At 32.6% G+C, this 13,002-nt stretch overlaps 1 protein-coding gene across 1 annotated transcript; it reads left to right on the top strand.

The window, feature by feature from the left end:
- The first annotated feature begins 252 nt into the window (after nt 1-252).
- Nucleotides 253-4,473, top strand: LOC127706369 (uncharacterized). The gene has a single exon (XM_052210946.1). The coding sequence runs from the start codon at nt 341-343 to the stop codon at nt 3,311-3,313; it is 2,973 nt and encodes a 990-aa protein (XP_052066906.1). The 5' UTR covers nt 253-340; the 3' UTR covers nt 3,314-4,473.
- The last annotated feature ends 8,529 nt before the right edge of the window (nt 4,474-13,002 follow it).

Here is a 13,002-nt window from a genome sequence, read left to right as displayed (position 1 = left end):
ATTAAAAACGGGTGCAACAATAGAATGACGTGACACAAATGTTTTAGAGAAATTAGAACCACCATTTTGTTTACGAACAAATAACAAATACCAATGAAACAATTCATCACATGAATACGTTTTGAAAGAAGATATTTGATGACCTAGTATATAAAACCAAAATATATACAAAAAGCCGTCAATATGAAATTGATATTTTGTATAGGGTATTTAATAATCGATTTTCCGAATATTCAAATCAATTATGCGAAACGTTTTGAAATAACTTACAATATCCGTTCAAAAATATCGATATTGAATGTAAAATTATAATGAGCAGTTGTAAAAGGGAGTAGAAAGCATGAGTTGTGTAGTCGACGTTTCCGGAATGATGAAGTTAAGACCAACCGAAATATTCTTTTCACAGGATTCTATTGCAAACAATTGGGGTAAACACACAGCTTTCAATGCTAAATTTATAGGAGACACGTTAGATGAATTGTTGACTGAATCTATTTCACTGAAGGACATTCCAAATATTACCTCTGTACTAATAAATGGAAAGTTTTACACTGTTGACAATCGGAGACTGTGGGTTTTTCGAAAAGCAGAAGAATTGGGATTTTTAGATGACATTGAATTTGATCAAGTTACACAGCGACATGTCAATCTAACAAAATTTACAACGACTAATGGTGGAATTTCGATTAGGATTCGAGGATCTGGAGACCCCGGAGGGCAAATATGGAGAACGTGGAAACCAAACACATTTCGGAAAGTACATGAAAACACAGTGAGCAGTTCTGCCTATCGTTCCCGTAAGATTTATGCTATTGAAAATAGGACTAATGTAAATCAAGGTTTTTTCTGTACAAAAATAGTTTCCGAGTATCAAGATCCAAGTACATACAAATCATCACATTGTAAAAACTATTACTCCAGGCCTAGTTATCGGTCTGATGATTCTCATTCCAGCAACGTCGAATCTCCAGTAGCTGACAAAGAAATTCAGCTTTCCACCATAATAAGACCAAAAGCAGAAAAAGAAACAAGAAAATGCAGTCAATCGACTCTAGAATCAACCGTAGGGAACAATTTATTACATGTCCGAGGACCTCCCGTAAATCAAAGTAGGTCAAGTGTTAATCCAGATTCGTTCTCTAACAAATATGCAAGCGAGGCTAAACATCTAAGAACATTTAAATCATATAGTGATTACATTTCTGTAAAGCCTGATGTTCGGAGTTATAATGAGTTTTCGGGCAAGTGGGACTCTCCAGCATCGGACAACAAAATTCACAGTCCCATTATAAAACCATCACCGACTGAAGAAAAACAAACACGTAGTAAATCTTCTCTCGAGTCAATCTCAAGTGAAACTACGTTACGCGCCCAAGGCCATCAAAGTTGGACGAATGTTAATCTAGATTCATTCGGCAACAAAAAAGTTACTGAGGCTCAACATGCAAGTACATATAAATACTCGTATATTGATAAAATTTCTGCCAAGACTGATTGTCTTTATGATTATGATTTCTCAAGCAACAGCGAATCTAGAGTATCAACAAAAAAACCTTATCGTTCAAGTATACAAAAACCAACAGCTGAGGAAGAGCCTACACGAAGAACTAAATCTTTTTTCGAATTATCCGCAAGAAAATCTGCGTTAAGTGTCCACGGACCTCTTGTTAATCAAAGTAGGACGAATGTAAATCAAGATCCCCTCCGTTCCAAAACAGTTGCCGAGTCTCAACATCCAAGTACATACAAATCATCATACTGTTATAACTATTATTCCAGGCCTAGTTATCGGTCTAATGCTGCTCATTCAAGGAATCTTGAACCTCCAGTATTTGACAAAGAAATTCAGCTCTCAATTATAAAAAGATCACAAGCTGAAAAAGAAGCAACACAATGCAGTAAATCATATCTTGAGTCAAGCTTAAGGAAAACTTCTTTACATGTCCATGCACCTCATGAAAATCAAAGTAGGTCGAGTGATAATCAATGTTCCGTCTTTAAAAAACACGAGGTTCAACATCCAAGTACATTCCAATCATATAATGAATTAATTTTTGCAAAGCCTGATGTTAGGAGTTGTAAGGAGTTTTCGAGCAACTATGACTCTCCAGTATCAGACAAAGAAATTCACAGTTCGATTATAAAACCATCACCAGCTCTAGAAGAACCAACACGAAGAAGTAAATCTTCTCTCGATTCAATTTTGGACAAAACTTCGTTAAGTGTCGAAGGACATCCGAGTAGGACGAAAGTTGATCAACATTCCATCGGCAACAAAACAGTTACCGATGCTCAACATCCAAGTGCATACAAACCATCATATAATGATTACATTTCTGCAAAGCCTGATGTTCGATGGGATAATGATTTGGTACGCAACTGTGAATACCCAGAATCAGACAAAGTAATTTACCGTTCAAGTATAAAAAGATCAACAGCTGAAAAAGAGCCAACACTTAATAGTAAATCTTCTCTCGAGTCAACCATAAAAAAAACTTCGCCACCTGTACAAGAACCTCTGGTTAATCAAAGAAGAGCACCTATAAATCAAGAGTCCTTCGGCAACAACACAATTACCAAGTCTAAACATTCAAATACATATACATCATCATATAGTAAATACATTTCAGGAAAGCCTGATGTAAGTTCTGATAATGATTTTTTTGGCAACTGTGAATATCCAGTATCCGACAGAACATTTCATCTCTCGAGTATAAAAAAATCAACAGGTGAAAAAGAGCCAAAACGTAGTAAATCTCCTTTCACGTCAACCATTAGAACAACTTCTTTGCGTGTTCAAGGACCTATTGTTTATCAAACTAGCATGGATGAGAGTCAAGATTCCTTCTGTTACGAAACAATTACCGAGGCTCAACATCCAAGTACAAACAAATCATCATATACGGATAACATTACTGGAAAACCTCATGTTCGATATGCTAATGATTTTTTGGGTAACTGTAAATATCCATCATCCGACAACATAATTCAACGTGTAAGTATAAAAGGATCAACAGTTCAAAAAGATCCAAAACTTAAAAGTAAATCTTCTCTCAGGTCAACCGTAAGAAAAACTTCGCTACGAGTCAAAGAAACTGTTGTTAATCAAAGTAGCATGAATGTAAGTCAAGATTCCTTCTGTTACGAAACAGTTACCGGGGCTCAACATCCAAATACATACAAATCATCATATAAAGATAACATTACTGGAAAGCCTCATTTTTGGTGTGATAATGATGTTTTGGGTAACTGTAGATATTACGTATCCGACAAAAAAAATCATCGTTCAAATATGAAGAGATCAACAACTTAAAAGGAGTCAACACTTAATATTAAATCTTCTCTCAGGTCAACCGTAAGAAAAACTTCGTTACATGACCACAGACCTCATGCTTATCATAAAGTAGGACGGATGTTAGTCAAGACTCTTTCTGTAACGAAACAGTTACCGAAACTCAGAATTCAAGTACATATAATTTATCATATAGTTATTACCTTTCTAAAAAGTCTGCTGTTGGTTTGGATAATGTGTTTTGGCATTGTGAAACCTCAGTTTCCAAGGAAGAAATTCATCGTTTAAGTTAAAAATTTCAACAGCTGAAAAAAGAGCCAACACAAAGATTAAGATTTTTCTCTCGAGTCAATCTTAAGCAAAACATCGTTACCTGTCCAAGGACCTCTTGTTAATCAGAGTATTATGAATGTTAATCAGGATTCCTTTTGAACCACAAACAGTTATCGATGCTCACAATTGAAGTACATACCAATTATTACAGTTATTAATTATACAGTAATAAAAAAATAGAGTAGCAGAGAATGTCCAGCTGAAGTATTAGACAAAGAAATTCACTGTTCAAGTATAAAATGATCAACAGCTGATGAACAACCAACGCTATAGCTAGGATGTAAATCTTCTGTCGACTCCACAATAAGACACAACTACATAATTTGTCCATGGGAAAATGCTTTATTGAATACTTGTTAAAAAGATCCCGAAAATAAAAGTATAAAGATTCTCTTCAAAACAAAACAACCGTTTGTCTAATATGTAGAAATCATCATTTAAATATGACATTCGTCGCAGCCAAGTTTTTCGAACAATTCAAAATTCGCAATAGCCGGTAAAGAAATTCAGTTAAAAGTATGCTAATTTCAAAACGTGAGGAAGAATTAAAATATAAACCTGTTCATGCAGTTCTAGATATTTCAAGTAAAAAAGAAAAATTTAATGTTTGAGGTATACTTCCAAGTCACACTCATGGACCAAGCGGGAAACAATTCTGAAAAAGAATTTGAACAAATTGAACACGACAGAAAATAACAATAGACATAAGTTCTGTTAGGTGAGACAACAAACATCCTAATAAGATTGCTAGATATTTACAAGTACATGTATTGTGAATGATTGAAAAGTCGATGCGTAAGTCCAACATAAATTTGCCTAGACTTTTTTTAATTGATTGCTGCTTTACAAAAAAAAGAAAAAAACACTAAACACATCTGGAAATATTCCTTTCGATGAGAAAAAGCAAAGATCATACAGAAAGATCCAGAGGTATCCCATCGTTAATTTCTATCCCTTATCGAAATTTTGGATTTTATCTTCTACAGTGTTTTACATTACACGTGACATGATGTATAATCAACAGTGAAATGAAGTATACTCGATAGAAGATTTGGTGTGATTGCCAATGAGATACTAGTTACTCTTCACAAGTGCTCAAATGATACAGAAATTAACAATTATGGGTCACCGTACGGCCTTCAACAATGAATAAAACCCATACCGCATAGTCAGCTATAAAAGGCTCCAAAATCTCATATGTAAAAAATTATAACGAGTAAACTAAAGGTCTGATTTATGTGCTAAATGATAAACGCAAAACATAATGATATACAGCAACAAACCACAACTACTGAACTACAAGGTTTTGACTTTGGATAGGCACATATAGAATCTGGCGGGGTTAAACAAGTTTGAAAGCACAAACCATTCCCTAATATTGGACAGTGGTGTCACAGTCCAACATGAGAACCACTATACAATCAATGGTTTGATATATAATTGGGTGTTCAAACAATAGTGAGATAAAACATCGTGTTTGCTATATTAATTTGTAATTGCATAGTTCAAGTGGTTGCGACATCTAAATTACAAATTACTAATCTTCATAAATGAACAAAATGTGATGCAAGATAAACAAATGATTTGAATATTAAAGGTTTTGATTTGCCAATTTAAGTACTTACATTTGTAGATATCACTGATAATATACAAGACTTGACGAAATCGTAATTTTACTTTTCAATCAACCTTTGAACTTTGAAAGGCATATTTCTTAAAACGTATCTTTTGTAATGTTGTATACACTGTTTCAATATGTTATGATACCTGGCTTCCTGAAATTTTCTCTGGTACCTGTGGGTACTATAATCAATGCACTTTGGTGTTGAAACAAATTTATATCAAAAGTAAACAATGTCTTGTTCATGTACCTTGCCGTTCTAGTTGCAATATTGGTAATGGTCAGCTGTCTGTTCGTTTATTGTGTGTCAAAAACTCGTCGAACGTTGATATGTGATAGCTCTTACATTTAGTAAGATGTTTGGGTATGACATGCATAGTTAAATACTGTCTTTATCTGTGCTAAAATTTTAACTTACATGCATTTTCTCTCAAATTATTACCACTTATGGTTCTTGATTCTTTCAATACTTATAGATTGACTAAGCTTCTGAAATAAAAACATACTAAACCACTCATATTGTTAGGTACATGTTCCAAGCTAGGAACCTTCATCCAACATGTTCAATGTGTTTTGTTTTGTTTTTATTTGTTTATTGTAGCGTAAAACATAGATGAAAGACATCAAAGGGACAATAAAAAATCATATGTCTACAATAACGACAGTACTATGACAAAACAAAAACCCAACCTTAAACGTCGAAAAGGCAAACAACAGTCGTCAAACTACGACATACAAAAAAAAAAAAAAAAAGAAAACCGGGAATACAAACCACACCACAAAATAAGGGTTGATCTCAAGACAGACAAGGTGATCCCGCTCTAAATGTGTCCTCCGTCGTGTTGTTGATGGAAAGTGCAATTTGGTGATAAGTAATCAAATAATTTTGTTAATACCACAATCAAGGAAAAGAAGGAAAGTCATGATGGTGTCCATTAAATTCTTCCATTTTCTATATGAATTTGGTTTTAATGTCAGGGCATTTTATAGCTGATTATAGGGATTTTGCTTATTGATGAAGTGCATGCGGTGACTAGTAATTGTTCACATCGTTATGAAAAACAAGTCTACAATAACGACAGTACTATGACAAAACAAAAACCCAACATTAAACGTCGAAAAGGCAAACAACAGTCGTCAAACTACGACATACAAAAAAAAAACGGCAATACAAACCACACCACATAATTAGGGTTGATCTCAAGACAGGCAAGGTGATCCCGCTCTAAATGTGTCCTCCGTCGTGTTGTTGATGGAAAGTGCAATTTGGTGATAAGTAATCAAATAATTTTGTTAATATCGCAATCAAGGAAAAGAAGGAAAGTCATGATGGTGTCCATTAAATTCTTCCATTTTCTATATGAATTTGGTTTTTAATGTCAAGGCATTTTATAGCTGATTATAGGGATTTTACTTATTGATGAAGTGCATGCGGTGACTAGTAATTGTTCACATCTTTATGAAAAATAAGGGACAACTATCATTCAGAGCTAATACGACGTAGTTATTAGAAGATGTGTACCGGTATGAGTGCCAATGAGACAACTCTCCATTAATTTCACAATTTGTAAAGTAAACCATTATAAGTCACAGTACGGCCTTCAACACGGAGCCTTGGTTCATACCGAACAGCAAGCTATAAAGGACCCCAACAACAATAGTGTTAAACATTCAAACAGGAAAACTAGCGGTCTAATCTATATAAAACAAGACGACGAGATGAACCACATCAACAAACGACAACCACCCAACAACAGAATCCTTAAGACAGGTGCAAACAAATGCAGCGGGTATAAACGTATGTACATTAAAAACAAAAGATCGCAATTCAGCTTTCAACGATGAAAAAAACTCCATGACAAAAGTGAAACAAATCAAAGGAGAAAAGTTATGGTTTTTCCTATAACAACGCAATGTATAAAACACAAGCATGACAGCAGTTCACCATCGACTACCACTGAATTACAGGCTCTTGTCTTGTCATAGGCACATACACACATACACGCAGAGGGGTTAAACACTGAATATTTGTCTCAATGGCAATAATACCACAGCATCTTTTCTTGTATTGATTATGTTTCCTGTCATTGCCTTAGAAGTTACGATCTCTTTATTTATATATAAAAACAATATTTAAAGGAAACTTCGCAAAAAAAAAAAAAAAAATTGAAAATTGATATTTAAAGTTTAAAAAGCACAAATTCATATATAATTATTAAGGTTTTATTCTTCTAGATAAGATGTCACCATCGATTTTAAATAGAGAATATTTTACTCTTATACAACCATCTTGGTGGCTTTCCGAGAAATAACCACGTGATATCTATAAACCACAAAGTACAAAAAACAAGCAGGTACTAACATTGTCGTTATTCAGTGTCACAATCCCTTGTTAATCGTACACTTGTTTTATCGGAAAAGAAAATAACAAACGCATACACAGTTTTACGTCCCTTAAAAAATAATTAAACCAGCCATGGTTGTACTACCAATCGACAAACTATTTTTGATCACTAATAAATTGATACGGAACAATGATTAAAAAGGGTTAATGAGTCGAAAAAATTAATTGAACAACTATGGTCTGTCTTCTTAAAACTGTTTTCTACTTTATGAAACAAGTTAATAATTCAATGCTAAAGATTCAAGGTTCAACCCACCATTTGTCTTAAAATGTCATGTACCTAGTCAGCAATATTGCAGTTGTTATCCAATAGTTCGTTTCTATGTGTGTTGGCGTTTGTTTTTATTGCACGTCGGTGTTCCTGTTGTTCATTTGTTTCCCTCGGTTTTGGTTGGTTACCCGGATTTGTTTTCCCTCAATCGATTTATGACTTTCGAACACCGGTATACTTCTGTTGCCTTTAATATAATGGAATTAGTTAAGAGCAACTTCTGTTATGGATTCTTTTCTAATTTATAGATATTTGGTTCACATAATAATATGACCAAACGAAAATAAAATAAAAACATAAGGTAAATTGAATTTCTTCCCTTTTTTATTAACAAATAGTGATTTATATTTCATAACACAGAATGTGGGTAAAATACAAATTCTAATCATTTTAACAAAAGCATTGTGAATATGTTCAGCGTCTGGCTTTTCGGTAATGAATTTGAAATGTACAAGAAGATAACACAAGAATAAATACTTTCTTGTTAATCATGCTAATCCTGTTAATAAAGGCAACAGTAATATACCGCTGTTCGAAAGTCAAAAATTGATTGAGAGAAAACAAATCCGGGTTACAAACTAAAACCGAGGGAAACACATTAACTCAAAGAAGAAATCAACGAAACAACAGAAACACTGAAGTGCAACAAAAAACCAAACGACAATGTAACACACACAGAAACGAACTATAAGATAGTAACTACCATTTTCCTGACTTGGTACAGGACATTCTAAGAAAAAATGATGGGTTGAAACTGGCTTTGTGGCTAGCCAAACATCGCGCTTTTATGGATATATATTTTTATATGGATCTAATTTTAATGACATATACACACGATTAGATGTATAATTTAAACTGACTACTAAGCTTTAGCCTTTAAAGGGACATTAGCTGTCAATTTCATGGTAACCGATTTGACTCAAATTCTCATATCTGATTTATAACATACTAAAACGTATATCCAAATTATAAAAAAGTATACGGATGTACTGAAGTCGAATTATAAAATACACCATCGATGGTGCACGGACATGATCATATGTATCAACAATTCGTGAATATTCTAGTATAGACGCCATCTAATTTACCATTGATGTCTGTTTGAATTCATATTATAGGTTTAAAACATATGTTTATTATTTCTTTTTGACAAGAATCAATTTTTGTAGATCGAATCAGTCACTCAAAAGGTTAGTCCTTGTTTCACTTTTAATCTTGATATTCTTTTCGTTTTGATAGCGGTAACCGATCTCTAGCAACTAAGGTATTCTATTGAAGTCTACATGAATACGGATTTAATGAAGTCGAAATATTCACTTACAAGTGAATAATTCATTAGCAATGCATCTTTGATTATTTTGACAAAACTAAATCAAATTAAACTGGCTGTTAAAAACGAATGATTAGAGCACTTTCTCACTTTCATTAATGATTGAACAAAACAATCATGTTTTTTCTTTATCTCGTAGCTAATGCCCATTTAATGTGTATGTAGCTATATCAGGTATATCATCTATGTATCTTCCCATAATCTTACAGTTCGTCTAATTGTTCCTGTATTTACTTCATTGTAAAAGCAGATGACTCTCATATCTGCACCTCCTTTGATTGGGTACACTACGTGTGTCTACTGATTAGATACACTACGTCCTCTAATACTTAATACGCTAAGTATCCGACTACATTATAGATACTGCACAAGGACTCATTTCAGCAGTTTAAGTACTAATAAAATAACAAACCTGTTATATTGTCATATGTACGTAATGATCGTATATAAGGTATGCTTCCAACTTTTCAAGACAGAATTAGACTGTTTTTGTGGTATTTGATTTTGTAAATACTTTTATTGATCTTTGACAATTATGTATTCATATATCAGATCGGTGGGTTTGAAAGAATATATCCTTTTTATTTAAATACCCCTTCACATATGTCATGAATTGAAATAGTGTGTAAGGAAGTAGGAAAACGTTTTGCTTAGTTGTATATAAAATATTCTACAGCTAAAAACATACTCACAAGACACTATCTCAAACAGATTTGATGTACAACCACCTTGCAGTGAAAAACTAATAAAGAAATCAAAAGACGAATTGCATATTATATATCCAAATAATACTATTGTTATGACAAATGGAAAGTTTTACACAGCAGACAATCAACGATTGTGGGTATTTCTAAAAGCCGAAGAAGCTAGATTTATACATAACATATATGCTCATCAAGTAACTAATGTAAATTTTAAGAACTAAAACTGGCACTAAATTTACAACGTCTAATGATGGTACTTCAATACAGATAAGGGACCCTGGAGGTGTAATCTGGAGAACATTAACATTGGAACCAAACGTATGTCGCGGACATAATGAGAATGAATTAGGTAGCTTTTCCTTACGTGTCCAAGAATCTCCTATTATAAGAATGACAGAGGTGATGGAAGATGCAAACTCAGATTATGATGATCGCCTTCCAAGTACTAGTATATACAAATCATCATACAGCAATAGCATATCTCCACAGATGAAGTATAAGCGTGATGATAATTTCGTTTCGAGTAACATGGAACCGCTAGTATGCAGAATGTAAAAGAATGTGAAGAGGAATACGAAGAAAATAATAAAGCTCGCGATCGGCCAACAATAGCATACTGCAACAGGGATAGTTTATTGTTGGAAGAAAATCAACGATTCAAACTGCTACTATTTGCATTTCAACTACAAATAACGGAAGTAAGTCGCGTGTATATCAGATCAAACCAACAAAATATGCAAGATTTTATTCGGAAACTACTGACTAGTTTCGATAATATTCACGACTTAACAATATATCATAAAATGTGATTTGACGAAAGCTTAGATTGCAACAAAACAAGTTAATTCTGTTATTTATTTGTTAGAGGAATCCGATCAATACGGAATATTCTAAATAATAAAAACAATCGATCATATTTTCTGTTTATTTGTGTTAGCAATATGTTTCACAAAAAAATCGAAAAACACTTTTTTGCAATCAAAAATGTTCATTAATAAGCTTTTAAAGACAATGCAGTTTGATAGATGCTTAGATATTTAATAAAATAAGAAATACACACCAAATAGCAAGAGCAATCATATACTTAGATATAAACCGATGTAATTATGTGTCCTAAAGATGTGTATTTAAATGGCATTTGTATCCTATCTAGTATTAGGAGTAGATGTAAAAGATAAAAGGGAAACTGCATCAATCGGGTTTGGCGAATTAGACATTGACATACATTAAGTGTGTAGACACTTTTTCTTTTGTTAAAAAGTACCAGTTGACTCAAAGATATCTTTTGGGTGTTAGTGCCACTGCTTTTAGGGGTTAAACAGCCGGCGGCTCCAGCTTTTGTCATGCGATAACTATAATGAAGTTTCCTACGTATGCTTTTAAATTTTTCATTCAATTTTACTGATGACAAAATGGAGGTCCAGTTCATAATTGACAATTTCTTACATTTTCCGATCAGCAGATATAGTCGTTAATTGATGGCACTTCATGTAGTTTACAAACTGTTAAAACAAGGTTTTTAACTTTTCAGTATGTTGTTACTGATGAAAAAAAGTGAAGTTATATGTTTTATATTGACGAGTTTTTATTTTTGTCGTTAAAAAGGTATGGGAAATGATTGATTAGAATCTGACACCATATTGTTTCCGCGCAGTTATTTAAGAACCGTAAAATCAATACTTTTCAAATTACGACTGTTAACTTAATCTACTAATTTATGTACAAAATAAATGGAAATTGAATCCAATGGAATTCAATCGTTGTTGTGAATAGAAAGATTGTCCTACATAGTTTCCAACATACTAATATAAGGAATCCTTCTCCTTTTGTTTACATATATGTGTTCTGTTTGATTAAAGAGAGTGGAAACTCCATTGTCTCATATATAAATGTATCGTATTCCACAAGTTCAATGTGGCAGGGAATACATATTCAGAATATAATCACGTTCTTGTATTTTTAAGATATATCAACACTGTCTTGTATTGTGGTTTTTTCTAAAGCTATTTCCTACTAACATTTTCATATTTGTTCAAATCCAGGCCATAAATATTTGGTGATAATATCAATCTAGGATATTGTTCTAATATTCGACCTAGATTATATATAGATCAAGTTTTCTGAATACATTAAAACAATACTTTTATTGAGTAAGTTATAGATAGAAGGATTGTTCGAAAAAAAATAATGAGGTTTACAAACATATCACTACAAAGATAAAATTAAACATAAATTATCTTTGTACTTTAACAAAACATGTATATAAAAAACAATGGTTAAGTGTACATTTGAAAAAAAACTATTTCAATAATGCTATATGAAATAAAATTTATTTACCAATTTTACGCAATAGAACTTGTTCTAAATTCTAATTTTGTTGGGTCTTTGTTTCCAAGTGTTTTTTTTTTAGTTTTATGTGTTATATTTTGTAGACTGTTGTTTTTCTGCTCAGTTTTGTTGAATGGAACGAAGGGAGAAGGAAGCTTTGGGGGCGGGGGTGGTAGGCGTTAAATATGTTATTCGACTTTTTGGTTTTGATTGCACCCGTAATATTTTATAACCCCTTTCTGTAAACTATTATGGATTTTTCTCAAATCAATATTTCGTTTAATTAACATATATAATATGCATTGAATTAATACGTTTGTGGGTGTAGAAAGTGTTCAAAGCAGATATAGGATAGTATATGATGGAATTCTGGTAATGTAAATGACCTATACCTTATTGAATGTCGCATATTGATCTCTATTTTTCTTTTATTATTTTATATCGTTGGGTTGATGTGTATCTAAACCTGTATCTCGTATTATTTGTATATATATATTTTCTTTTTCAATAAACCTGTTCTTCATATTAAACTTTTAAATATAGATCTCCTTATGAGGTATGTTTGGCAGTTTTAAACATTAATTAAATGCCATGACTCGGTAATACAACAACAAAATATGTTAGAAAAACTTTAGAATATAGTGTATGCTATACAATCGTGATTTTTATAACACTTTGGCAGCAATTTAAATTGTATCTGTTGTTTAATTGTTAAATGA

Source organism: Mytilus californianus, unplaced genomic scaffold, assembly GCF_021869535.1.
Source record: "Mytilus californianus isolate M0D057914Y unplaced genomic scaffold, xbMytCali1.0.p SCAF_6, whole genome shotgun sequence".
Lineage (NCBI taxonomy): Eukaryota > Metazoa > Mollusca > Bivalvia > Mytilida > Mytilidae > Mytilus > Mytilus californianus.
This window is presented reverse-complemented; position numbering and strand designations above follow the sequence as displayed.

Coding starts and splice junctions, on each gene's coding strand:
- LOC127706369 (XM_052210946.1), top strand. CDS start 341: ATGAGTTGTGTAGTCGACGTTTCCGGAATGATGAAGTTAAGACCAACC.